Source organism: Amblyomma americanum, chromosome 1 (assembly GCF_052857255.1).
Source record: "Amblyomma americanum isolate KBUSLIRL-KWMA chromosome 1, ASM5285725v1, whole genome shotgun sequence".
Taxonomy (NCBI): domain Eukaryota; kingdom Metazoa; phylum Arthropoda; class Arachnida; order Ixodida; family Ixodidae; genus Amblyomma; species Amblyomma americanum.
This window is the reverse complement of record NC_135497.1, coordinates 254,913,585-254,941,316: the sequence shown is the minus strand read 5'-3', so window position 1 is coordinate 254,941,316 and position 27,732 is coordinate 254,913,585. Positions and strand designations below refer to the sequence as shown.

General features: G+C 46.0%; 1 protein-coding gene across 1 annotated transcript; it reads left to right on the top strand.

The window, feature by feature from the left end:
• Positions 1-57: 57 nt before the first annotated feature.
• Prosbeta2 (Proteasome beta2 subunit) lies at positions 58-26,141 on the top strand. Its single transcript, XM_077649014.1, has 7 exons — positions 58-192; positions 478-559; positions 638-735; positions 6,160-6,300; positions 6,647-6,821; positions 24,363-24,514; positions 25,958-26,141. Exons 1-7 carry the CDS (start codon positions 128-130, stop codon positions 26,076-26,078), a joined length of 834 nt encoding a protein of 277 aa, XP_077505140.1. The 5' UTR covers positions 58-127; the 3' UTR covers positions 26,079-26,141.
• Positions 26,142-27,732: the final 1,591 nt, after the last annotated feature.

Here is a 27,732-nt window from a genome sequence, read left to right as displayed (position 1 = left end):
AAATTTAGAGATTAAAGCAACAATTTTAATTCGTTTCCGCGCACTTTGCAATATTAGCCTCCAGGGGCCGCAGTCGTCCAGCTCTGAATAGAGTCGCCGGAAAAGTCTCTCTCTAGTTCTGAAGAAAATGGCTGCTGCCGCGACTGCGTTCGTCGAGCCTTCTTCCGGATTTTGCTTCGAAAATTGTCGCAGGTGGGACAGAATTATTAGTAGACACGTGTTTGTCAATTGGAAGGCATTTGGGTCGCTTACAGGTTAGTAGAGGGGCCGGGTAATTTGTGGATGCAGCTGAAATTGGTATGTTCCAGCTGCATTCAACTACAATGATTCGACACATTTTTCTTAGGTAGCTCTTCTTTCCCCCTTCATTCTTTTCTTACACATTTTAGTTCTTTGTAAAGCAGAAAGTGCTTTCAATGGTAAAGAGCCTTTTTCTCGGCATATAAGACGCGTGCATGGATTTTGGCTCCGTTTCAGGAATGCTTTCCTGCAATCACAAGGATTGCCACTACCCAAGGCAACAAAGACCGGTACAACTATTGCTGGCATAGTGTTCAAGGTGAACTATCTTTTCGTTGTGGGCCGCCTATGCTCGTTCTATCCGGCGTAACTAACGCTTTTGCTTTGTCTTGTTCAGGATGGAGTAATCTTGGGAGCCGATACCCGGGCCACCGCTGGAGGTTTTGTTGCGGACAAGAACTGCGACAAGATCCACTACCTTGCTCCTAACATCTAGTATGTTTTGCTTGAAATCTTAAAGGTCAAGCTAGAGCTTCAGTTTAGCCTCACAGGTCGTCTTGTACGCATAGTATAGTGCCGTACGCGATCACATTCAATATGTTAGAAGACTGCAATAGCATGTACTGTGTTAAGCAGCTCCATCTAGAGCGCGCCGATGGTGCTCGGCGGAGCAAGTCTGTGCCATTTAACGTTAGGCTCTGGGTTTGAGTTATGCGTCCCGTGCGCATGCGCGGCAAAAACAGAGGATGCCTGCTCATGGCTTCCTTGTCAAGCCCCCACCGCCAGGGACGCGCTGCCTGCATTTGTGACGCTGTGACGGTGGCCAGGGCGTCGACATGCCGCCGTATTTCACGAGTGTAACGAGACGGCCAGGAAAGCAAGCGCGAGTGATAGCGGATAATCGCGCGTTTCTGCATCTAAGTTCCTAGCTCTGTACGGATGCCAAACGCGGTGTCCCTTGTAGCTGATAACACAGCGCTAAGACACGCTATCAAACAGTACGCCTGCAACGCATGGTGCGTGGTGGTAACGTGCTAACCTTATATGGACAAAACGAAAACAGACACCGAACAACCAAGCCCCATTCTTGCACTCTCAGGCTGGTGTGTGTTTGAAGCACGCTATCATCCGCTCTCACTTGCTTTTGAAGCGCACAATCACCCGATATCACTTTCACTTGCTTGCCTAGCCACCTGGCGATTCGCACTAGACGCGTTGGTTTTCCAGCCTCTGTTACATAATATTCAGCTTGGCCCTGATGGCGAGAGGTGCAAGCACTGAAAAGAAATGAGGCCGAGAACCCACGAGCAGGCACCGCTTTATTTTGGCCACGCATGCGCGCGGGACGCATAACTCAAACCCAGAGCCTAACGTTGGCGCTGACTTCTGACTTACTCGGCAGAGCACCGTTGACGTGCTCTAGACAAGGCTGCTCACCACTGTACGTACAGGCGCGAACAGGAGTAAACGGAGCACGCCACACAAGAAAGAACTGCATGTCAGCGCCGCCTAGCCAAACCAGACGAAAGCTCGAAATCGCCACACGCATGTCCGGCCCTCTACTGGCTTGATTCTCATTGCTCTGCTTGCCTCACATTCGGCCGGCGTCAGGGTTGTGCTGATGATGGTCATTATCGCGTGGTCGCTCTCTTTGTAGCTAGCGAGCATTTCGGAATACCACAGTCCGCTCTCTTGATAAGGCAGATTGCGCGGGGATGGCTCTACCATTAAGCCGCTTCGTGTGAGACTGCTGGAGGCGTGTTTACGCCGCAAATATCCCGCATGTTTCGAACTTTTGCTGCCGCTGGTACTCTTATGTGTCTCGCTCGCGACCGAACGCGCTCGAAACACTCGACGTACTGCCGCAGTTTTGGGTTAATTTTCTACAGCTATCACTGATGATTTGCCTTGTCCCTGCCAGGCGCCGACGGAACACCAGTGCATGCACCCTGCCTGTCTCCCGCGAGGCACACTGTCCCCACACTGGAACCGGCTCTTATCGCCACCGAGACAGCGCGCTGCGTATCGCGCTATCACGTGCTGAGCAGAGCTGAGGTAATAAATAACCTTGCGCGCACCTTCGGATCTTAGGATGACTATAAGCAGCCGCTGTCTCACCCACGTGAATGCCCCGACAGCGGTGCGTCACTGTTGCATGCCGCGCGTGTGAAATTCGGCATGTAAGTACCCGTGTGCACCCACTAATCAGAGAATGAGCCACGACAAACACCGTCCAGCAATTCTAACTCTTCTGTGCGAGCTGTATTACTTCATTGCTACCGGTTACATAGACATTGGTCTGTTTGACAATATAGGCGTGGCAACTCAGCAGCAGCATCCAGCACCTTTGGAAGCGGTCACTATTCTTGTGACGCTGGATTATGCTGCAAAATGCACCAGGAGCGGCGGTTTCGTCTTATTTTATGGTGACCTCCTAGGCCAGGTTCCAATGCACGAGCAATGTGCTGCAGGACAGACACACAGGGCGCATGCTTTGCCGCTGCGTCGGTTCCTCGTAGGAGCAAGCAGAAAATCAACAATAACTGTATTAAAAGAACCCGAAACTGCGGTGGTAGATAGTGTTTTGAGTATATTTGGTCGATAGCGAGACGGAAATGAATCCAAGAGGCAATTAAAGTTTGAAGGACACATGCTATTTGCGATGGAAACGCGCCTACAGCTGTCTCAGATGAAATGGCATAATGTTAGTGTTGACCTCGCGGGATTTGCGGCATCAGGGCAGCGGTCTATCCGTTCCGAAATGCCCGCTCGCTACAAAGGGCGTAACCATCCGACCACAGTCATCATCCGCGCGACCCTGACGCGGCCAAATGCGAGGCAAGTGGAGCAATGAGAGGGTCGAGCCGGTGGGGAGTCTGCACATGCGCGTGGCGATTTTGAGCTTACATCTGGTTCGGCTAGGCGGCGCTGACGCGCAGTTCTTTCTTGTGCGGCGCACTCCGTTTTTTTCCGTCCGCGCCTGTACGTGTTGTGCACAATATTTTCGAATAAACTTGGCATTCGGGTCGCAGCACTCGGCTGTTAGACGGGATAACTGCTTTGCATTTGGCACATTGGCGGAAGTGGACGGGCTGAAAACCAGAGAAGTGTCATGTTTCATTTAGAGCAACGAACAGCGATTAGAGTTTGCATGACAGCTGCTGAAACATTGAAGATGATTCTATAAAACCATGGTAATAATGCCATGGATTATGCACAATACATGAAGTAAATTGTAATCAGTCTTTTACTGCTCTATAGTTATCACTTTATTCAAGTATCAAGGTGACTCCATGCTGGTACTGTTTAGTAGGATGTGTTGGAAAGCCATCGGATTTCTGAATTTAAGTTGCATTTGCCTACCAGAAAGTTGGGTGGCCAGATGAGATTAAGAATTTTGTGGGCATACGGTGGGCGCAGCTGGCAAAGGAAATGTTAATTGGAGAGACATGGGAGAGGCCTTTGCCCTGTAGTGGTCGTAGTCGGGCTGATGATGATGATGGAATTCTTGTCTTTACTGCATTTATCTGAAAAAAGTTTCTGGAGCACAGAGTGAATAATTGTGTTAATTTTTGTTGTGTGCAGAGTGGTAGATGATTGCTCATGGTTATAGTATGTAACACTGATTTTCTGTGCAGTGTGTTTGGCTGGTATGCAAAGTATGGTAGTGGGGTTGCTAAACATGTCTAGGATGAGGAACATGTGGCACGCAAACTGGATGTTTGTTTCATAATGTACGAGATATGTTTGGTAAGCTCTGCCTCTTGGGACTCTGACTTTATTGTAGAATTTAGATGTTGCATTCAAATGAAAGTTTGAGGTGACCTCTTTCCCTGAAAGGCATTTCGTGTAGTCAGTGATGTACTATTGGCCGGAAAAGTAAGTAGACCTTGGCTCTGTTGGCAGAGCAACTGCAGGGTTGCGCTGTCGCTCGCTGACGGCCATGACAAAGAGTACGCATCGCTAGTAGTCAGGCTTATATACCTCCCTTCCGTGTTGAAAATTGGTGCTGTTTATGGCTTATGGTGGTTTAACGTCCCAAAGCGACTAAGGCTATGAGGGATGTGGCAGTGAAGGGCTCCGGAAATTTCGACCACTTGGGGTTATTTAACGTGCACTGACATTGCACTGTACACAGGCCTCTAGAATTTCGCCTCCATCGAAATTTGACCGCTACGGCTGGGATCAAACCCACGTCTTTAGGGTCAGCAGCCGAGCGCCATAACCACTGCGCCACCGCGGTGGCCAAAATTAGTGTTTTTTTTGCCTTCACACCTGACGTGCGAACTCGTCTCCTAATCATTCAAAAGTGATTTGCTGAGTGTGAGTATGGGTTTCTTTTCACCGACATGTAATGAGAGGTGTTACACTTAAGATTAAAAATGCTCAGTATTGTGTATTGATGCCAGATACGATAGCTTTGTATTCAATGTGGCATTTTGATTTGTGAGCACTCCTGCGACATTTTTTCACTTGCATGTTATACCCTTCAGGCCTCATGGTGGCGTGTAATTCCTAGGCTACTTTCATTTAGACTGGGGTTTAGGTGAAAACCAAGCTCTTGAATCTAGCTTCGAGGACTGAGTCTCATTTTCATCTGCTGAACTCTCTTAGAGCAAGCTCATTTAAACCTGCATTGGACTCCTGAAACTCAATTTAACTTCTCAACTCTCAATTGAATCACGAGCCACCTTTGCAGGCTGATGATGTTCGAAGCTGGTTTTGCCCCCGTAAGGACGCAGCGGGATTTGCGGAGCTTCTTCCAAACACACACCCCTGAGGAAGCCAGGCGCTGGGCCACAGGACGCTTGTACTCATTTTTACTGGTGGGTTGCTGGTGGTGGGTTTCGAATCGACCGCTTCCCGCAGCTGAGGCAGATAGATGCCCAAGCCTCTAGGCCACGACTGCTGTGTATGATAACCGATCAGAAATCAGACGCAAAAAAGTTTGCGGGAATGTTCACAAAGAAAAAAAAAAGCTGCATTGCCTACAGAGTTCTTGCATCTGTTATAAATACATAATACTGTGTGTTCTTAATTGTAAATGTAAGACCTTTTGTTACATGTCAGTGAAAAGAACAAACTTGGATGCGCCCTTGACATTTAATCTTTCGACTGATGAGGAGGTGAGTTCGCATGTCAGGAGTGAAGGTAAAAAGCACAGCACTAATTTTAACATTGGGAGAGGATATAAATCAGCAACATAAGACTAAACGGGGCTTCTTTTCTCACAGTGCAGCAGTTTAATGCTGTGCGGCCATCCACTTGGCCCTCTACAGCGAGAAAGCGCCATGTGCTCGACTACTGGCAATGCACGCTCTGCTTTGTCATGGCCGCCACCAGGAGAGCACATGAACGCAGCACTAGAAATTTATCAAGCATGACAAGCACCCATGTGAGAGCAAGGGCGAAATCCATCGCCGCTTGAGGCACTCTGGTGGCGAGCAAACGGCGCGAGATAGCAGTGCCATGGAGTGGCCCCGCCGCCACTCCTGCCGCTAAAGCCATAGTTTTTTTTATTTTCCAGCCGATAGTACACTTTGCCCCACCTGTGCACTAGTCTCCGCATGCCTTCGTAGAGGAATAGGGGCGGTTGTTTTGCCTAGCCCGCCCTGCAAACTAGGCCTCGCAACATCGGACGCCTGGCTGAAGGATGAACAGGGTAAAGGAACACCTGAGCACTATGTGCATCATATCTAATGAAGCGGTCACCTACCACTGCGCTGTTGTGGTGCCATCAACCACCACCCTCATTCTTTGAAGCGTGCAGGCTGGTGCACCATTGGTGCAAATGCTTGTATTTGCCGTCATTTTGTGTGGTAACAGCATGCAGGGAAGCAGAATGAAATTTTAAGTCTGTGGTGGGAATGGCCCCAAGCTGACGTTTGATGAGTGCATTTTTCATTTTCTCTTCATCAGTTGCTGTGGTGCAGGCACTGCTGCTGATACTGCGAAGACAACGAGAATGATATCGTCACAGCTGGAGCTTCATCGCTTGGCCACTGGTCGGATTGTGCCTGTGTGCACAGCTAACCGCATGTTGAAGCAGATGCTCTTCCGGTGCGCATTGCCTAGCATTACAGTTCATATGTAGCGTGCATGTTTTATTGCAAGGCACACACATCTGGGATATGCAAGTTAATCAGAGTAATAGGCAAACGTATTGAGCAGGTAACCTTTAGCCCAAGTTTGTTTAATGGCTTGTTTCTGGATGTTATTTGAAAGTACAGAGCTGCCATTATACCTTTAGTAACTGAGAATAATGGCAACATGAGACTTGAATTGACAGTGAGACCATGATTGATAGTGCAATCAATTTTAGCAGGGCTAAAAATTGTCAGTTTGTGCACTGTGGGGAAATCTGTTTCGGAGGCTCAGTGGCAGTGCTGCACTGCTTTTCTTCCAGGTACCAGGGCTATATTAGTGCAGCACTGGTGCTTGGAGGTGTGGACACAACTGGTGGAGTCCTCTGCAGCATTCATCCACATGGCTCAACAGACAGGCTTCCTTTTGTGACCATGGGGTCAGGATCCTTGGCTGCAATGGCAGTGTTTGAGCGTGACTGGAAGCCTGACATGTCCGTATGTATTTTTCATGCACAGCACTTTGTATAACAGAACTGCATGCTTAGTTCTTATGTTCAAGTATTTATTTTATGTTGAAAATTTAGTTTGACCCCCCTCATATCAACTTTAGGCATTTTGAATTTGTCTATCGAATGCTAGCATTATTGAATCGAATATGGAATGCAAATGTCTGGGAGTGTTGTATGTTTATATTGATAGTATCGGATATGGTTTGGTATGGTGTATGGCATGGCATGTGCGGTTCGTCTCAAAGTGACGTTGGCTATGAGCGATGTCATGTTGGAGTGCTCCAGATTAATTTTGGTCTCTTGGGGTTCTTTAATGTGCACTGACATTGCACGTTACTTAAGTGCCTTGCGTTTCACCTCCATTGAAATGAAGCCACTGTGGACGGGATCAAACCCACGTCCCTGGGCTCAGCAGCCGAGTGCCCTAACCGCTGAGCTTTTGCAGTGGGGCTGTCTGTACAGTCGAACCTCGCTACAACGAAGTTCACGGAGGGCGCGAAAAATTTCGTTGAAGCGGAAATTTCGTTGTGGCGAAATCAGCCCAAAAAACTAACATCTGACTGCACTGTTCAAAAATGTCATTTATTTCCAAAAAATTCAGTAATCTTGGCTTGTTTCCTTTTAGTGGACATGAGCGTCGTAGTGTGAGTTTCACACTCGGTCAACAACTGCATCGCGATGTCGTCGTCATGCGCACCAATGAAAGTACAAATGGTGTCAGATGCGTCCATCACCTGCAATGCAGACGGCGGGGCTGGTGCATCTTGCGCGTTGCTCTCGTATTCGAACGAGGCATCGTTGTGGCGGGCCTCTTCAATTATTGCTTCATCGGTTAGCTCCTCATGTGCTACCATGTCCGCATCAACGGCGATGTATTCATCGAGGTCGACATCCGATGTGACGGACGATATCGAATGGCGCCGCCACCCATTCGCACTCGACGCACTATGGGGCACACATCGATTCCAGCAAGCGTTTTCGGTGAAATTAAACGCCATGAACATACGGACGGGTAACGTTATGCTTGTTTTGTCGTAAAATAAATGTTAAGTCGATCTCCACTGAACAAAAATTTCGTTGAAGCGGAAACGCACCTGAAAAGATAATTCGTTGTGGCGAGAGCAAGCATGCATTGTTTTCTGTGGCTAGCTTACGGGCAATCTGAAATATTTCGTTGAAGCGGCGTTTGTTGCAGCGGGGTTTCACTGTATTGAATTAGCATTTATAGTCGGGTGATATATGCAGCATGCTGTGTTTTACCCCTTGGGTTGTGCTTTTCCTGACTGTTGTGATCACTCTGCACATGGAAGGTGGCTCTACAATACAGTTAAACCTCGGTTTAGTAAAGTCTGTAAAATCGGCAGTTTACTTCATACAGTCAAGCCTGCTTAGAACGAACATGGCAGTGCGGTTGATCGCAGAGGCCACGCGCAGATTTACAACAGAGTGAGGAGAGGGGAGCGGAGTTTCGAGGAGGGCCGGGAGGGCGATCTTTGTAGGCGCGTCGGGGGGGGGGGGGGGGGGGGGGGGGTTAGCTCGCTCGAGGGCGGCACGATACGGGGCGGGCAGTGCGCCTGCGATGAGGCTCGGGAAAACATGGCACGCTCTGGCCGCACAGAGGGTTCGAAGGCAGATTATCTCGCATCGCGGCTCAGGGTTTATGCCGTCCGTTCGCTGTAACCGATCAGCAGGACTTAATGACGTTCGTTATACGTGTGATTTTATGCCATTGAAGGAATGTAATTTTGACGGTCGCGCAGGTGTCGTTCGTTATAAGTGAAAGTTCGTCTTAAGTGGGGCCATTATATGTGGGCTCGACTGTAATACTGAGATTTTACTGCATTGAAATTTGTCTCCTAGCATGCTAAGAATCTGCCAAAAATGCGCTGCGGGTAACTCACTGGAAGAACCTTTATTAGCGATTAACGTAGTCCTTCAACTTGTGCCCTTTCTTCACCAGCAACAACGGCGATACGCGCATCTTGCTTACATTGCGAGCTCGCGAACCGCCTCAGCGCATCTATCATGCCAACCGCCTCGTGGGTGACGGGAACAACGCACCCATCCTGAGTTTTAGTTTTGCCGTCATCATCCTCTTGTAAGTCCCCCCAAGCACACTGCCAACACAACGACTTGTTCCGCCACTGCCACCGCTACGGCCTCGTTCAGCGGTGGGCTCGCAGCAAGCCATGCAGTCTACCTCCTCCCCTTACTCTCCTTTCTTTCTCCATGTCGGCAATAGCGAGAAGAGTGTCCTCCAATCAGCAACCAATGACATGAAATTGGGCCGACCCCGCTGCTCGTGTTTTCCGCCATAAACGTGACTGTATCTCTTTGTACATACGCGCGTCGTCTGAGTGAGAACTGAGGTTGTGAGGTGTGAAGCTCGCAATGGGCTTCACAGCTGATGGGTGTGCCAATGGCACTGACCCTTCCAGTCCTTTTACCAAGCTTTGGGCACCTGTAAATGCGATAAACGTGGCGCGCTCCCTTCGAGCACAGACAGCGAGAAATACGGGCTGGCCTGGCAGGCTGCCAAGGCTGCGCAGATGCTCATGCAAGCCTCGCCCATACTACCACAAGTAGCGCAGCTGGCAACACTTTCGCCACTATAGTCGTTATTGTATTTGAGTCTGCTTATACACTCTGTATGTGCATGCCGGGCGGCTCCCATGTGACGTATGTGCTCCGATGCGGGCTAAGGCATGCCTCCGCTCAACCACTAATGCCTGTGCAATTTTTCCTCAGAGTCGTTTCCAGCCAGCAATGAAATTCATTACATTGAAAGTAAGGCAAAATCTACTTCATATTATTGAAACCAAAAACTTGGTGTTCTATGGACGCAAAGTTATGAAAATTTCAATACCTTGTTGCATTGAGGTAGCCTGATGAAGTGTTGTGGGAGAGAAAATTACAAAGGGAGGAAACATAGCAGAAGCAACTGTGGTAAAAAGAACAGAATGCTGAAGCAAAGAGCATTGGTTCATAGCCATTGGCATCAGCTTTTCAATTTTTGCACTGGCATATAAGATTGGATTGTGCTATCGGAAATGTTGTGGGACAGTCTGTGAAACACCGAATGCAATTGAGATTTAAACAGTAACTACTTGTTTCATGCAACAGCAGTTACTGTCTTGCACAGAGTGCTTTATTTGTGGAGTAGTGGCCAGTGGTAGCCACATGGGCATCACGTTTTACTGGTTTATTGAGGTGAACCATGTAATGTTTTCAAATAGATGTAGCGCATTTTTTGCATGCTGTAAATGCTTCAAGGAGTACAGTAGAATCTCGTTACAACGAACTTCATGGGACCGCCGAATTTAATTCGTTATTTTGAAATATCGTAGTACTGAAAAACCTTTATTTTTCATGTCAGTAATGCATCACAAGAACTAAAATTACGTACCTTTGCAGCAGATTTATGTATTGGTAAGTAAATAATAAACGATAACGCTGGGCACAGTTTAACTACAATTTATTGCTTGAAGAAGTCTTATCTTCTTCTGGCGAGTAGACGACAAGCGCTGCAGGACGAACGCCTCCACATCCTCGACCTTCCTGTGCACGTCATCGGGGACATCTTTTCAGCGCCCGAGGAATGATCGGGTCTTTTCTAGAAAGGCTAGGACATCCGAGCCGGAAACAATCTCTTCCTGTTCGTGCGCTGATCCAGTGTCGGCATCGTCTTCGTCGCTACTACATTCTTCTTGCTCATGGACTTTATTCACGATGTCTTCGGTGGTGAGATCCGCGGATGTAGCCGCCACGCTGTCGCTGTCCACATAATTCGAAAGTCGCTGTCCACGGTAGTTGCCCAGCCACAGACGTTTTCTTGAGGGAGCGACTCTCGATGTAGTTTTATGATCTTGTCCTGATCTTCGAGCATCGTTGCATTTGTTGACTGTGTGATGTCAAGCTCCCTGCACAAGTCTACTTGCTTTTTTCCAGCATTCAGCTGCAACAGAATGTCCGCTTTTTCTTTAAGCGAAAACTGGCGTCGCTTCTTTTTAACGCGGGGGCCAGGAGAACTCATTGTCAGCAAAGCTAATGCACAACACAATCACAGCACCGATAACTTTGCAGATCCTACCGTTCGCTGTCGACGTGGTGACACTGCGCTGAATAGGCTTAAGACTACGGCGCAGTATGCGACCACACGCTGGATGGATGATAATGGCCTTACCCTTTGTATCGGGCGGCAGCTTGCGCCGCCTAGCCTATGGACCTCCTTCACCCCGCGACGTCACGAAGATGCGGTGGCGCTGATGTTAGCAGCGACTTTCGCATGGTAGGCAAAACAGGTTCCGCTTGCCCGTGCCTACCGCAGCTGCCGCAGTTACCGGCGGCTGCTTCAAGCCTGTGAACTGCAGAAGCATCATATATTGACCAGCTGCGTCACTGCTGGATCCGCGTAGTAGCATAAAAAATATTAAATTAGCCTAGATAGATTTCTCGCGCATAAATGCCGCATTCGGAAACTGGCTAACACGCATTGGGCCACGGTAGTAAAGCGCGAAGTCTGGGAGTCGATATGCACTGCCACTCAATGCACTTAATAGCATGCAAGTTACTGCGTTCATTCACCCGAACTTCAGGATAGTAGGCTGATAATTGCTCAAGGAAAAAAAAAAGACATATGTAGCTGCACACCTACTTATCACCTTGAGCCGGAGTGCACGGGGCGCCGACAGGTTCACTCGCCCCCAAGGAATGCGTTTTTTTGTTAATAGCACACCATGTTTAAATGGCGCGTTTTGTGACATTTAATATTTACTTGAAACTGTTTCTTGATATGACGACGTAATTATTTCATTAGAGTAGAAAGAAGTCTGGTAAGTTGTGTCAATCATGCGCCGTCGCGTTGGTGTGCTTAGAATAGCGTACCTTAAGTGTGCTAAACGCCATATGCTTTTTCATTGCATCATGCATGTGTCATGTTTCATGAAAACATGATCGCGAAGCTTGTTTGGAAAGAAGCAGCCGCAGGCGTGCTACTAACAGACACGTGGCGAGATTGAGAGGGGACGCGGCGTGAAAAGTGTTTTCGTTATTCATGCATGCGATATATAACTAAACTTGGTGCAAATATGAAATTCCTACGCTAGTTTCAGTCATTCCTTTTATTTATAGCTATACCTGGTGCAGTTCTGGGTAATTATAATTAACACCGTTGTCAAGTCCCCCCAAGCTTGGTCTCAAATAATTGAGTAGAGAGTGCGCAGTTTTTTTATGCCAGCATGTGCATAAAGCCCTGTTCTGTATGATGACGCGATTAGTTCTTTTCCTATATGATCAGTACTTATGCATGCGTAGTTACATGAAAACGTTTCTTACAAAAAATAACTAACACAATACTGCACGTGTAGGGAAAAAATCGAGAGATTTATTACGCGCCTCAACGTCTCGGGAATAGTTTGCGACAAATGGAATCATTTGATTTTCATGCGAATTACGAAGGTGAGTGATCCAGTCGCAGAAAATGTGAGAGGTCAGAAAACGAACCTTAAAGTTTATTCCCTCGTTTATGGCATCTTCGCTTTCGCTTTGGTCAAAGAAATGCGGCACTGAAATCAAAGAAATTACCTCACAATTTTTGACGACCACACTTCTAAAAAGCGTAATTTATAAATTTGTACTCAATAGTTTGCTATAATTTTTCGTCACGAAACTAGACTTCAGGGCTAGGAAAGAAAATAATTCTAGAAATAAAAAATTTTCACCAAATCGACCAGCTTAACAAGAGGACAAGTCGGCCTGGCTGGTGCGTGGTCATGCGGCTAAGAACAGCGCTAAGCGAGACAGGAGATCGGGGACACGACGCTGTCCCCACTTTTCGCGCAGCGCGACACGTACTTATGTCAGCAGACGATGAGCGCATGTCTGCTGCGGCGAAACAACGCCAGCACTTCCCCTCACTACTGTCCCGAAGTAAAATCATTCTGGCTAGTGCATGCAGAGTGTCAAAACTTGTTTTATTCAATGCCTAGCGCATAAATAAACGGCAGGAACGCTTTCTACATGTTTACTAACGATATATACAATACACAGTGGCAAACTATTTCTCTTTATAGGCCGCACGTGGACAACGCGAGCTCGTGTACTTCGACAAATTACTAAGTTGGAAGCATCGACCATTGCTATGATTCGCAGAAACTGGAAACGCGTCTACAAGCCTTGAAAACCCGCGCTCAACACCTATCCGCGACGCCACTCCCCGACCTTTTGCCTACCACGAGCTCGCTAGCGACTGCAGCGCCACCTCGTTTGTTTACAAACATGCAGGAGGTCCATATTCATTCAGTGCGACACTAGCGTTGATGCCGATGCCGCTGGGGCTGTATCCGTTGCAACGGGTTCCCCAGCGCATAGCTGCTGCTTCGGATGATGATGATAGGCGTCAGCTTCAGGGATTTGGTACGAAACTTTGACGGAACTTCGCAATAACGAAGCGTCTTGCGAGATTAAATTACATACGTTATTCTGAAATATTCGGTAATTTGAAATTCGTAGTACTGAAAGTTTTTTACATTTAAAGTATAGGCATTTTGGCGGGGATTTTAAAAAAATTCGTAAATCTGAAAATTTCGTTAATCTGATGTTCGTAGTAATGAGGTTTTACTGTATAAGGTTCAGGTGATGCCTCATCACTGACTCTCATGCTACAGGGGGCTGCTATGCCCCTCTCCTCTGAATGACCTGTGCATGTTTTGCACAGAGTGACTGTGTGCACACTGCAGGAATGCACTTAATTTGCAGGTCTGTGGAGCAGTAATCAGTGAGATGCTGTCTGATGGCCGCTGAAAATTGTTAAGGATTCATGGAGATTTTAATTGGACCTTGCATCATTCATACTGAAGTGATTTTGCGATCCCCAGTGAATTTGATACATTTCGACCATCATTGTTATGGCTCATTCACACTTCGGCATTCGGCAGAGACAGCGTGCGGAATCCGCCACCGCAAAAATGCTCCCTCATACACACTCCAGGCCACCACAGCACTGCTTCAACTGTGAGCTCGTCTGCACCTCGTCCTCTGCGTGTCGCCTGCTCACGGCATACACAGATATGGCTTACATACCGTATTTACACGATTGTAAGTCGACTTGAATGTAAGTCGACCCCCCCATTTCACATTTCTAAAAAAAACTTGGAGGTCGTTTTCGCTTGGCCTTTAATAATAGAACGCGATAGCACTCTCCTGCGGCCTCCGCTTATTGCCAGCCGCTATCGGCTTCCGTGCGCGGGAGCACCCGCAGGCACATTCCAAAACGGAAGTGTATTAGTCATTGAACTGCTCGTCCACACTGCACCATCGTCCTCACTAGCGCTGCCGTCATGATTGCTGCTGCGGTCCCATATCTCGTCGTTCTAACATCATGTGCAGCAAAATCCCTCACTTCTCAAACAGCCACATCACGACATTGCGTGGAACAGCTGAAAATTTTGCCTCGCTGCAGCTGCCGCACCTGATCACCTGTTCCGAACGTCGAGCTTGTGGCCGGCGTGCAGTTCATTTCTTCGGCGTAAAGAATGACAGCCATCTCGATTGTAGCCGTGAACGAGCGCTGGTCACTTACCGGACCCGGAGCGCAAATAACGAATGACGAAGCACTACATTAAAAACTTGTGAAACGCGACCGGCAGTAGTCCAATGCGTCAGAGCCAAAGAGAAACTACGCAAGAGTGGCGTCGGCTCTTCCGCCGGCTACTGACACCCCCCCAGCGCCGATGCATTTCCGAGTGGGGGTGCCGCCGCGATTGGAACAGCAGCCCTTCCATCAACTATCGGCGCTCAAGGGAGCGCCGATTGCGCTGCTGAAAGTAAAAAAAAACTTGGACGACGCCTAGTGAGAGTAGAACATGAATGTGTTATCAGGACGCCGCCAGTTATCAGCAGACGCAATCTGCGGCCACATGTGGGGAGTGCGCTGGTGCGGTTTGCTGCTTATCAACAGCCACCATCGGCTTGTCTTGCGCAGGGTGGGGATGCCGGTTCTGCGCGTTGACTTAGCTGCTGCTCAAGGCCAGCACGAAGAGTGATGCGACGGAGCCGCGCAGTAAAAATCGAACAACGCTGTAGCATGCCTGATATCGCGTTTGTCTCACCTTCATTTATGGTGTGATGCTTTGGTTTCAATTTTAAGTCGACCCCCCCCACCCCCCCCCCCACCCCCACCCCACTTCGGATTTTCAAATTTTGAAAACTAGGCCGACGTACAATTGTGTAAATACGGTACGCTAAACGCTGGCATTTTGTGGGATGTTACGCCATTTGTCACATTCGCACTTTTAGTTCAGCGTCTGCTAACAGAGACGCAGTGATAAGCTCAGCTTAGTGGCGCCATCTCGTTGTTAGAACATGAAACGTTTTCGTCTACAAGCGTAGTTCTTTTTAGGCCTAGAAGCACCACAATTGTCATTCCAAATAAAGCAAATTTATTGCTTATACTTTTCGTTATAGGAAAAATAAACAAATGAGCACCGCCCCATTTATGGCCGGTGAACATACTAAAAAGGGCATTATTGACAACTTCAGTCTGAAATGAGGGGCCCTGCTTCGTAGGGCGCCGCCATGGATGTTTCTGCGGGAACGAAACTTCCTCCTTGCCTTCCTATTGGCCGATGAAAATCTGAAATTTTTCCAGCGAGAGAAATCAGTCCTGGACCAATCGGGCTTTCCGCTCGGTATTTCAGCTGAATCTTCCTTGACTGCGTGTTCCGCTAGCTCTCACCGCCAAATGCCCAGGTGTGAATGAGCCATTAAAACGACAGGATCCAGTACAAAACCTAGGTTATCTCTGAATGGTCGTATACAGAATGTCCCCCGTAAATAGTCTTTGCATAGAAGCAAATGAACCACCCCTCGGAGACAGGTGAACATTTCTTACATGTGCATACATACCGAAAATAAGACCCCTACCAAAACGTCTGTTACCCTGTAGTAAGTGCACGTACGGAACACTGTTCAACAATAAACTTCAACTGATCAGGCCTTTGATGCTCTGCTTTGAGGATAGATTCCAAGAGTTGAGAAAACTAGATGCCTTTGCCACTATTGCCCCAAGACATGATCCACTCCTGCCATGGTACAGCCTTCCCTCTGTATGCTGCTTCACACAAACTGTCTCTCTTAGAAAGCAGACACCACATGAGCACACATTACAAGAACACGTGGCACTAAAAAAATAGGTATGCTACACAGTTTTACACAGGTGGCTCAAAAACAGCAGTGCACGTAGGGAGTACTGTAGTAAAGGTAACTAAAAGAAATACTTTATTTTTCACTGTTGAATGTTATACTGTGTGTGTAGCTTTAGGCATAAAATGAATGAGAACGTTGAAAACAGCATTATGTATACTGATGCACTTAGCCTACTCATGGCACTCCATGCCAGAAATGTAGTTGAAATCTTATTCAGAAGCATCATACATAATGTGTAAAAGTCACAAAACAAGGACACTAGACAGTCTGCTGGGTCCTGAGCCATGTTGGGATAGATGGCAATGAGAAAGCAGACTTGTGTGCTACACAAGCTCGCAGTAGTGAAACCAACACAGTAAACCTGGTAGAGACTGCATGAAATTAATACCCGGTATATGAAGAGATAAATGGTTGACTACTTGTAATAGTGAAATAAACAACAAACTGCACTTGCAAAGCCCATCATGAGAGAACGGAAGTCATGCATGTATCAGGAACATTTCATTGAAGTAATTTTATGCCGTCTTTGCATTGAACATAACTTACTAAGCAAAACAAACGTTTATGTAAAAATTGTGGAGGTGACCTCACATTAAACCATGGCTTATTCACATGCACAAAACTTGAAAAACTGGGAGAAAAAAAATGTATTACTTGCTCTATTTTAAAATGGGTATATTTTTTATCCAACATGGCTTTTAGGTAGAAATGCACTGGTGTATTTGCCGTGTGTTCTTAAGTTTTTAAAGAAAGCAAATGTCATAAACAAACTGCAGAGTGCAGTCCATTTAACACATTTTTAACCTTGTGTTTGGTTTACAATAGCCTGAGCTGCTTACGTGCCATAAAATACAACTCTGTATATTTCAGTTTGTTGATACTTTGTTGTTCAGAGAAGGTTTTCCCTTCAAATTGTTTCTTTTCTTTGTCCTAGGATGCAAGCTGCATACCTGTAGACGCTCCTGTGCATTTACTTTGTTCATACTGTAGTTATTCGCGTTACGAACCCAGCATTTTTTTTCCCGCCAGAAAAGTTGACATCAGTTTGGAGGGAGGGTGTATTACGCGGGAAAACAAAGTTTCGGCAGATTTTTCCGTGCGAGCAAAAATTTTACATCACACTCGCCTGTCCATCCATCAACAAAAACATGCAGTCACCTGCGTTCATGTTGCTGGTGTTTAGCATCATTCGCTCTGAAAGGCGTTTGTTGTATCACGGCGCGATCTGACAATTTTGGGATTGTCGACGGCGCCGGCCCTGAAGGTCAAGTGCGCATTTTTTTCAGGAAGCTAAAAAAAAAACTCGCAGGGTGGTTACGACTGTAATGCAAGTGTTTAAGCATTGGCTCTGTTGTGAGAGGGGTTAGGCATTTTCGCTCCTGATCTCAAGCTTGACAAATACCTTGGGGGTCTGAAGGTCCTACTTCTTTCACACTACCGTCGCCGACCGATTTTTCGGACTCTAAGGGACCCGAAAAATGGTCCGAATAATCGAACAGTCCGAAAATTCTGTGAAGCACAAAGAAATCACTTTATTGAGATGAAATCGGCTTTAAAAAGTCACTGATTTTACCTTGCGGAAAATTTCTCTTGCTGGCGACGATATGCGCCTGTATTTGCGCCAAAGTTGTGCTTTCACTGTACACGCTAGATAGCAAGGTCGCGGCGTTTAGTTGAATACTTTCCGCGAATACTTTCCGCGCTTCTTTGACGGACCCGGCGGCTCGGGCCATGTTGTCCGCAACCCGAGTGTGCACCACACGGCTTGTCAAACACGCAAAGACAAGGCACATTTAGTTCAAAGCGGTGGAACCGCCGGACGCACTCATAAAACGGCGAACAGATGTAACTTCATGAAGACAGAGCACCACTCAGTCGACGAGGTCGGAGAAATCAAAGTGACGAAACGGAGAATGACGAATGTATCAAACCCGCCGCGGTGGCTCAGTGGTTAGGGAGCTCGGCTACCGATCAGGAGTACCTGGGTTCGAACCCAACGGCGGCGGCTGCGTTCCAATGGAGGCGAAACACAAAGGCGCCGCTGTGCTGTGGGATGTCAGTGGACGTTAAGATCCCCAGGCGGTCGAAATTATTCTGGAGCGCTCCACTACGGCACCTCTTTCTTCCTTCTTTCACTCCCTCCTTTATCCCTTCCCTTAATGCACAGTGTCAGGTGTCAGCCGAGATGTTTGACAGTTACCGCACCATTTCCTTCCCCCAACAACCAATTTTCAAAGTATGAGACAAGCGATAACTGGCCGCGACAATGTTAGCGACAAAAGCAAGTTGATGGCGATGACGATCCGACTGCCACCTCGAAGTGTTTGTGATTGCAGTGACTTCTACTGGCAAAAATGAGGTTCCGAAAGTATGTCAAGCCAATCCAGCTGCAGAGTAAATCCACCTCAATCCAAGATGGCGCCCTTTGCGCCGGCTAAAAGCCGATGAGATGGCCGATTTTGGCCCGCAGGTGACTGAAATTAGTCCAAAAAATCGAACTTTCGGACTTTAAAGTCCGAAATATCCGTCGCGAATATGTATGCGCTTCTGTGGGGAGACTGACGGTGCCTCACCGAAGCCCGAATTATTGGAGTCCGAATTACCCGTCGGCTACTGTATTTCAGTGTGGGGGATGGTTTATAACGTTCAAACCGCTACGCTCTTTTCCAATGCTCGAGCACCCGCTGGCTTTCTAAGCATACACTGGCGCAGCTGGGCGAGCAGCAGTGCGCCACGCGAGCAGCAAGCCACCGTTGCACCTGCGAAGGGCACACAGTGCCTTGGTGCTCTGCCAAGTTGGCTGAACCCGCAGGAGCATTGGGCAGAAGATAAACATACCGTAAAGTTATCGGTGCGCTGCCCAAGCAGCGCGAAGCTGAAGAACGCATCAAGAAAAACTAATGCTTAAAGAAAAAGTAAATTCTCAACCACAAAAGTGGAGGGGGTTCAGTAAGCAAATGGGTCCATTACACAAGTAAATACGGTAGTATTTTTTTCTTACGTCCCAAATAATTCTGTATGTTCCAGTATAAAGCTGACTATCCTTCATGCAGGCCAAACCAGTGCTTGGGAACTGTTTCGCGATATCCTTTTTTCTTTGGGCGTAGCTTAAGAGATCTGGGATACTGCAAGGAAAGGTAAAAAAAATCCATTAACATTATCTTTTCATCACTGCCTTCAACTTTTGTGCCTTATCCTTTACTCACCTTATCTAAGCTTCTGGCCCTCCTTGCTCTCCTTTGAAAAATTTTTGGCTCCCCTTTTGCCTCGATGCATAAAAATTTAATCCTTGCTTGTCGTCCCTCTCAGCATTTGGGACTTGCAACGTTCCTGTTGGTCACATTTTTTTTATTTAATGTGTACTGTGTGATCACTCTTACATGATAATATACAGGGGTAATACAAATGTTAACCATGTTACCGTATAAACTCTTGTAAGGGCCGCTCTTTCTATTTGAGAGGAGATGCGGGTCTCGAAGTGAAAATTTTTATTATTAATGAAAGTGGGTGCACTTATATGTTTCTTCTTCCTGTTTTCAAAAATATAATTAGTTTCAGTATATCTAAATTAGTTCCCATAATATACGAAAATAACAAGCCGAATTAGCTAAATTCTTACACTTTCATCATTTTTGTTTCGAGTTAAATGGAGCCGTAGCCGAAGACCTGCCATGTGGAGCTATGCTAATTATACTGTTCTTGAGGTGCATCATCATATAAAAATATTCAGTTATGTCCGAGCATCATAATTATTAAATATAGTTGGGTGACATTATGGTTCACAAAAACTGTAATCTTCAACTCATTAAAAAAATATAGCATAGCTCCAGAGTTTGGTTCTTTTGGTTCTTTCTGAATTCAGCGGTATAAGATTATGATCCATAGCGCAGTAACGAAACGGGACAAACACATATTTGGTGCACACAGAATTTGTACATGAAGTAAAGAATGATACCAGTCAGATTAGATAAGATACTTTGTGAACACAGCTTACATGCAGTACATTTCATAATGCCATATCTCTCTTTGTCAGCGACAATGACGGACTGCTGACGCAGCTTTCAGGTCCAGCTCTTTCGATTGCGGCAGCCTCCATAATTTCCCTTGTTAATCTATCCGCATTTCTGCCAATCACCTCGCATTCTTCAAAACCAGGCTTGCATTTATGAGCACGGCAGTGCCGTGCCAAATTGCTGGAACCGCCATCCTTAACTTCCCTATGGTGCTCGCTTAACCGCTCATTAAGGCATCTGCCTGACTGCCCAATGTACGCCTTGCCGCATGAAAGCGGGATACTGTAGACTATTTCTTCAGTACACTGCACGAAAGGGTCTCTATGCCGAATCGTGCAACTATTTTGAAGCCTGCTGTCTGGACAGGTGGCCTTGCAAATGCGGGACAATTTTTCTGGTGCAGACATATACACCTTCACTCCCACTTTTTGTGCTACCTTCTTTAGGGAATGTGACAGCTTGTGGATATATGGCACCACCCCTAACTTGCTCCCCCTTCGCCATCAGTTCCAGTCTTCTTGGCCTTTTCCTGCTGATGCAAGCTCTCAGCGACCAAAACTAATAAGTGTCTCAAGAATCCTGCTGCTCGGAGGCGGTCCACCTGCTTATAAAAACTACTTTTCATCAAGCATGCGCAGGACTTGCTAACTGCATTTGAAAAGCACGTCTTCACGACCCCTCGCTTGACCAGCCTCGTACGCGCAGACGAAAAGGGTAATAGGGGCTTCTCAGCTCAGGGCTCATACATCCAACAAACCTGCTGTCCAGTAACCAGTTTTAGGTCAAGAAACCGAATAGTGCCCTCAACCGGAAGCTCATGGGTGATCTTCAGAGGGTGCAGACATTCAGAGAAGGTAGAAATAGTGGTAGTGGCTGTTACAGAAACATCTCTATGGCTCTTACGAAGGACCACTAGGTAGTCATCAACAAACCTAAACGTCCGAATGACAACAGCAACCTTGTTAAAGTATAAGATTAATTGAAATTGCACCATAAAAACATATTAAAAACCTCTGTAAGGCTAGTCACTGCAAAAAACACGAAGCTGAGAAAGTCTCATTTGAAGTGTGTGTTGCCAGCCATTAGGACGTCGTTGCAGAGGCCTGAAAAAACAACGGAATGTAGGCGTTCCAAAAATATTTCACAGTATCGAGTAATATCAGGTAGTGGAGAAGGGGCCCAGCTTTCAAACAAAACCAAGGTAGCGGCCATCTTCGTGGCACGGCCGTGGGAAGCGATGGGTGCGAAGTTCTGCCGCATTTCGCCCCGAAATCGCCATTTCTGTTCTTCGTAGGTGCGAAATGTAAAATTTTTTAGTAAATGGAGGTCAAATTAGGCTTTTGAACTTTTTAGGCTGGTACACCCCTGGTTTACACCCCTGTCACATGGCCAGTTTCATTGGCCATCAAGTCGAGAGCCTTCGAAATTCTCAATCGAACTCGAAGGAGTTGTGTCGCTGCTACACGGCAAATTTCAATGACCATTGAAATGGCCCTCGTGTCTTATGCCAAGCTTGTGTGGCATCACAATCGCTACTTTCGATTTTGTGCAAATAGCAAAAATATCTTATACATCTATACTAAATGGGGAAATACACTTATTTGGAGTCGCATGAGGTATTTAGTTGTTATTAAAGGCCAGTTGCGTTGTCTTGAAAGACACTGCCGTTTGTAGGATTTGCTGTCGTAGTGTTGTAGCGCTCTGGCAACGCTGATACCACTAGTATTTCAGTCTTCTACGATGGAGAGTATAAAATTAATGCGTTTTAAACCACATTGATTATTGTATAGACTGCCTGCATTAAATTTGGGAGAATAATGTTTGCTCATGCTTTTGTATCGTGTACAGAAGTGTGCTTGGCGCCGCTCGAAGCAACGTTGGGCAGCAGTCAAAGGCCCTCGAAATCTCAATGAAGTTCTGCGCTGCTCTGTTGACTCGATGGCCATTGAAACTGTCCGTGTAGCAGCGCTTGATCGCCTTTGAGTCGATAGGCTATCGGTTTGAGGGCCTTCGAAATGCCCTTGTGATAGGGGTACTCAGTGTATAGATCCCAAATGTGCCATTTTTGCAAAATCGAAAATTTTTTTGATTATTTCAAGACCTGCATATCCCCTTATATTCAGGTGTGACTTTTGAAGGTGCGGCCCATACATGGATTAATATAGCTTTTTTTTTTTTTGCTCGATTATCTAGTCCAAAACAGGGGGTGCAGCCCTTACATGAGATTATACAGTATTTGAGTTAAGGAGTTTTGAACTACAGCAGATTCCCAATGATGGAAATCTCTGAAGGTCGGGACATATTTGTATCATCAGAAAACAATAAAAATCCACATGCTGAAGCACGAGGAACGCATGTGCACAAATCTGTTCATGGCTGACACGATTTATATACTGCCGCACACCGCCACTTGGTGCTCGCAGTGTGTACTGCATGACTGATGATTGCAGCATTGATGTTTGCATCGTGTGCCACCACTCGGCACTCATGGTGTATACGGCATGACTGGCGCTGGCAGCGCTTATTGCTTGCAGGTGCGGTTCCTGTGTTCATATCATCCGTAGTGGCACTGGAGAGCTCAGAGCATCCGAATTTCTGGACATTGTAAATGTTTTTCGGCCCGCAAATTTTGCAGTTTGCATCATTGAGCTTCCACTGTAATTTGAACATAAGCATCTGGTTTTGACAGCCCTTCTGTTTGATAGCCTGCATTTGTATGTCTTGCCCTCAAATTGTTAACTCTTTTGTAAGAGCTGCACTTGTTTTTTGTTCGTTTGTTTCAGCGTCGACAGACATCAGGGCACAAGAGCGTCTGGCAGAAGTTTGTGTAGGCAGTGCTTATGAGACCACACTGATGTAGTCTCAAGCATATAAAGAAAAAAACTGCACTTGGTAGCTGTAAAATTATCACTGTCATTAAACAGAACTGTATGCAATGTTTCTAGAACTAGCTATAGGAAGTATGTAGCTTTCATTTTGTTTTGATGGCTAATGAAGCTGTAGATTTCACTGTTTCCAAGTAAGAAGTTTTGAACTGTGCAAGTCTGATTCATTTAGTATTAATGCAATAGCATCAGAGTTGTCACGCCAAAACCCTGCCAATGTTCGACATGAAAATTCACTGATTGGTCTAGAGAGGTAATATGACCTTGTGACATCACAACCTGCCCATCATGGTATATAGCAGTTAAGTTAATGACTGGTCGAGAGAGGTCACGTAACCTTGCGATGTCATCACGACCTGCCCACACGGCATATGGCAATTAATGATTAGTCGAGATAGGTCACGTGACCTTGTGATGTGATCACAACCTTCCCATTGGGTAGTGAACAACCTAGATAGAGAATCGAAAAAAATTTGAAAAAAAATGTGATATATGTAAATGTCAGCACCATCACAACACAGACCTGCTGCTGCAGCTAGCAGTCCAAATATGGCAGTTCATGGACAGAAAATTGTAAAGAAAATTACTCAAACACACACAGAAGCTGTGACAAATTTGAGGTCTAATGCTATCTCATTGCACTCTTACTAAAGAGGAATCTGAACTCATATTTTTACTGCGGAAACTCTTATCTACACGATCCGGGCATTCTTAGAAACTTCGAATTATTGTCCTATGCGGCCGATTGCCCTAATTATCTCGATTAAACGTCCCGGCTCTTGCCTTTTTTTTTTTAACTCAATGCGGTAGGTAGGAGGATTCAACCAATGCGTCAGTCAGTCCCGTGGCGGCTTGCTGCTCTACCATCGGCGGAGTGATACATAAATCAGAGTTCACGTGTATTTTTATTTCTGTGGGCATAATTTACGCCTATATTGCCTGTGACTGAAACTGTTTATTCACAGAAACCTAAAAAATTAAATAAAAACGAAAACGAAGCCGGCACTGGACTGCCTGGAAGGCACTCCACGCGTTCGTTGACCCCACCTAACTACCCGCGCTGAGTTCAAAAAAAGACTGGAGCCGGGACGTTTAATATGATTTATTTAAGGCAATCGGCCGCACAGGACAATAATTCTAAGTTTCTAAGAATGCCCGGAACGTGTAGATAGAGTTCCCGTGGTAAAAAGGCGAGTTCAGATTCCTCTTTAGTGCACCTTTAAGGTGCCTTAAGCGTTCTCATGTTGTTTTGTTTTGTGGAATTGTGGTTTTGAGTGGTAGAGCTGGAGTATTTCGAAATAGTGGTACAGCAGCAATTTGTGAAACATGCTGCACAAGTTGAGAATAAGTGGCTGCTATTAGCAAAAAGCAGCCCCTGTCAAGTTTCTACTCTGTGTGAAACTCGTGTTCTGTTTTATTTTATAGCTTGAAGAGGGAAAGAAGTTGGTGAGGGATGCTATCGCTGCTGGTATCTTCAACGACTTGGGGTCAGGCGGCAATGTGGACCTGTGTGTGATCACTCGTGGTGGATTAGCCCACGTACGCCCTTATGAAGAAGCAAATAAGAAGGGCGAACGGTAGGAAGTTCTTGCTTTTGTAATTTTGCTGCGGCAGTGCATTGTTCTACTCCACTCTGATTAAGACAGCATGCTAAATGCAAACCTCGATATACATCGAGGTGTATCACATAGATATTGCGAATTATTGGCTGTAACTGTAGCAAATATTTTTGACAAACACTTGCAATTCTTACTTTATATAACAAAGGAGGTTGACCATAAAATGGATAAATCATACCCCCCACCCCCCCAGTGTCAGGCTGTGGCTGCTCAAAAGGCAGGCAGTGGGCTTTTCCCCGCTGCACAAGCATCTGGTGGTAATGCAGTAAGCGCTTGTCATTGTTTGCACCTGCTCACACACGTCGACAGCACCACGGAACTAGTGGTATGGTCTGTTGTAGCGATCATATGGAGGTGGTGAAAACAGCGATAACTTTCATTCTGGCATCCCATTTTTTACGTGATGCTGTTGTAATGTGGGGAAGTCACCCTAGCTGGCATTTAACTTGTTGCTGCTGTGAGCTGGCAGTACTGCACGGAAAAGCCAAGGTAACTGGCGCATGGCACTTGGTGCTTATTACAAATTTACTCCACCTTGGGGGGTTTTCCCTAAGCACTTGACCTGCTCTGTTGAACTGTTTCACAATTTTTTTTACTTCTTCGGTATAACTAGGTTCAACTGAATTGTAGTAGCTTATGCATTTCTTTTGCTTTTGTGTGGACGTTTCAAAACTTGTTGAATGAAGAGGCATGCATCTTTCAGTTATCCAAAGAGAAGGAAGACCTCTCCATTTCACGCTATATTTTAGATGCTGCAATTTGTACCCAAGTTGGTTCATGGTGACTGAAAGGACTTCCCAAATGTGTGAAATTGATGCTTTTGTCATCTGGAGAAAATGGGCAGAGTTGCCGGTGAACCACTCCTCCGGAGAAGAGAGGTGGGGTGGGAAGAGATAGAATGTCAAGTGAAAATGGCAGTTTATTTGAGATCAGTTCTCAGTTGTTTCTTGGGAAGTTCATCTTCTGTTCATTTTTTAATGTGTTTTTATTAGAACACCCAATATCGCAAGAAGTGTCCGGTGTTGTTGGCATGTGAAGCCTCGGTTGGTAGAAGCTGAAGTGTAGAGAGGGCAATCCCCCTCCATTGTGAAGAGGAAGGGGGTGGGAGGCGAGCGTGACACCACGGTCGCCAAATAGAGTCGAGGGTTGGGGAAGTGCAGCAGGGGTATGGCGTGTTCACTCTGTGACTTATGGACTGGATCATGCCCTCCACGGGCGCGTGCAGTCTGATACCGTCGGTGGCAGCAGCTGCTCCGTCCGGAAGGAACACTAATGACATGCATTCTCTACCGCATGAGTCACATCCATCGTCTATGAATTGTTTTTCATGTCTGTTCTAGCATTTATTGTGGGTGACTGATTGATTGATTGTAATGCCTTTTACCTTTATCTTTTGCTTAGGCATCTGAGCTACAAATTCAAGAAGGGAACAACAGCAATCTTGGGAGCCAATGTAGTTCCAATTGAAGTGGAAGAAACTGTTGTGAAGCATGTGGAAGTTGAAGCCATGGAAATTGCCTGAGTGAGGCGTCACTGGTGCACAGTTGGCAAATAAACAGAGCTTATGCTCTATGGCACTGCTTTATTACCTGTGTACACAAACACTTGCCTATAGGTTCTACCACCTTTGCAAAAGTATGCGTACTATTGTTTGATGGCCATTTCAGGAACAAATTCGTTTCTGCCATGGATCCCTGTGAACTAAAATAACAAGGAAAGCTTTCAACCAACACTTGCCTATAGGTTCTACCATCTTTGCAAAAGTATGCATACTATTGTTTGATGGCCATTTCAGGAACAAATTCATTTCTGCCATGGATCCCTGTGAACTAAAATAACTAGGAAAGCTTTCAACCAACACTTGCCTATAGGTGCTACCATCTTTGCAAAAGTATGCGTACTATTGTTTGATGGCCATTTCAGGAACAAATTCGTTTCTGCCATGGATCCCTGTGAACTAAAATAACTAGGAAAGCTTTCAACCAACACTTGCCTATAGGTTCTACCATCTTTGCAAAAGTATGCATACTATTGTTTGATGGCCATTTCAGGAACAAATTCGTTTCTGCCATGGATCCCTGTGAACTAAAATAACTAGGAAAGCTTTCAACCAACACTTGCCTATAGGTTCTACCATCTTTGCAAAAGTATGCATACTATTGTTTGATGGCCATTTCAGGAACAAATTCGTTTCTGCCATGGATCCCTGTGAACTAAAATAACTAGGAAAGCTTTCAACCAACACTTGCCTATAGGTTCTACCATCTTTGCAAAAGTATGCGTACTATTGTTTGATGGCCATTTCAGGAACAAATTCGTTTCTGCCATGGATCCCTGTGAACTAAAATAACTAGGAAAGCTTTCAACCAACACTTGCCTATAGGTTCTGCCATCTTTGCAAAAGTATTTGTACTATTGTTTGGGTGGCCATTTCAGCAACAAATTCGTTGCTGCCATGGATCCCTGTGAACTAAAATAACTAGGAAAGCTTTCAACTAACGCTTGCCTATAGGTTCTACCATCTTTGCAAAAGTATGCGTACTATTGTTTGATGGCCATTTCAGGAACAAATTCGTTTCTGCCATGGATCCCTGTGAACTAAAATAACTAGGAAAGCTTTCAACCAACACTTGCCTATAGGTTCTACCATCTTTGCAAAAGTATGCGTACTATTGTTTGATGGCCATTTCAGGAACAAATTCGTTTCTGCCATGGATCCCTGTGAACTAAAATAACTAGGAAAGCTTTCAACCAACACTTGCCTATAGGTTCTACCATCTTTGCAAAAGTATTTGTACTATTGTTTGGGTGGCCATTTCAGCAGCAAATTCGTTGCTGCCATGGATCCCTGTGAACTAAAATAGCTAGGAAAGCTTTCAACCAACACTTGCCCATAGGTTCTACCATCTTTGCAAAAGTATGCATACTATTGTTTGATGGCCATTTCAGGAACAAATTCGTTTCTGCCATGGATCCCTGTGAACTAAAATACCTAGGAAAGCTTTCAACCAACGCTTGCCTATAGGTTCTACCACCTTTGCAAAAGTATCCATACTAGTGTTTGGGTGGCCATTTCAGCAACAAATTCGTTGCTGCCATGGATCCCTGTGAACTAAAATAGCTAGGAAAGCTTTGAAGTGAATGTCATATGCAGTGCGTTCAATTTTACACACGCT

Excerpts from the sequence above, each read along its gene's own strand:
- Prosbeta2 (XM_077649014.1), top strand. The coding sequence starts at position 128 with ATGGCTGCTGCCGCGACTGCGTTCGTCGAGCCTTCTTCCGGATTTTGC. Across the intron at positions 560-637 it reads TTGCTGGCATAGTGTTCAAG|GATGGAGTAATCTTGGGAGC; the intron begins GTGAACTATCTT and ends TGTCTTGTTCAG. Across the intron at positions 24,515-25,957 it reads GCAAATAAGAAGGGCGAACG|GCATCTGAGCTACAAATTCA; the intron begins GTAGGAAGTTCT and ends TCTTTTGCTTAG.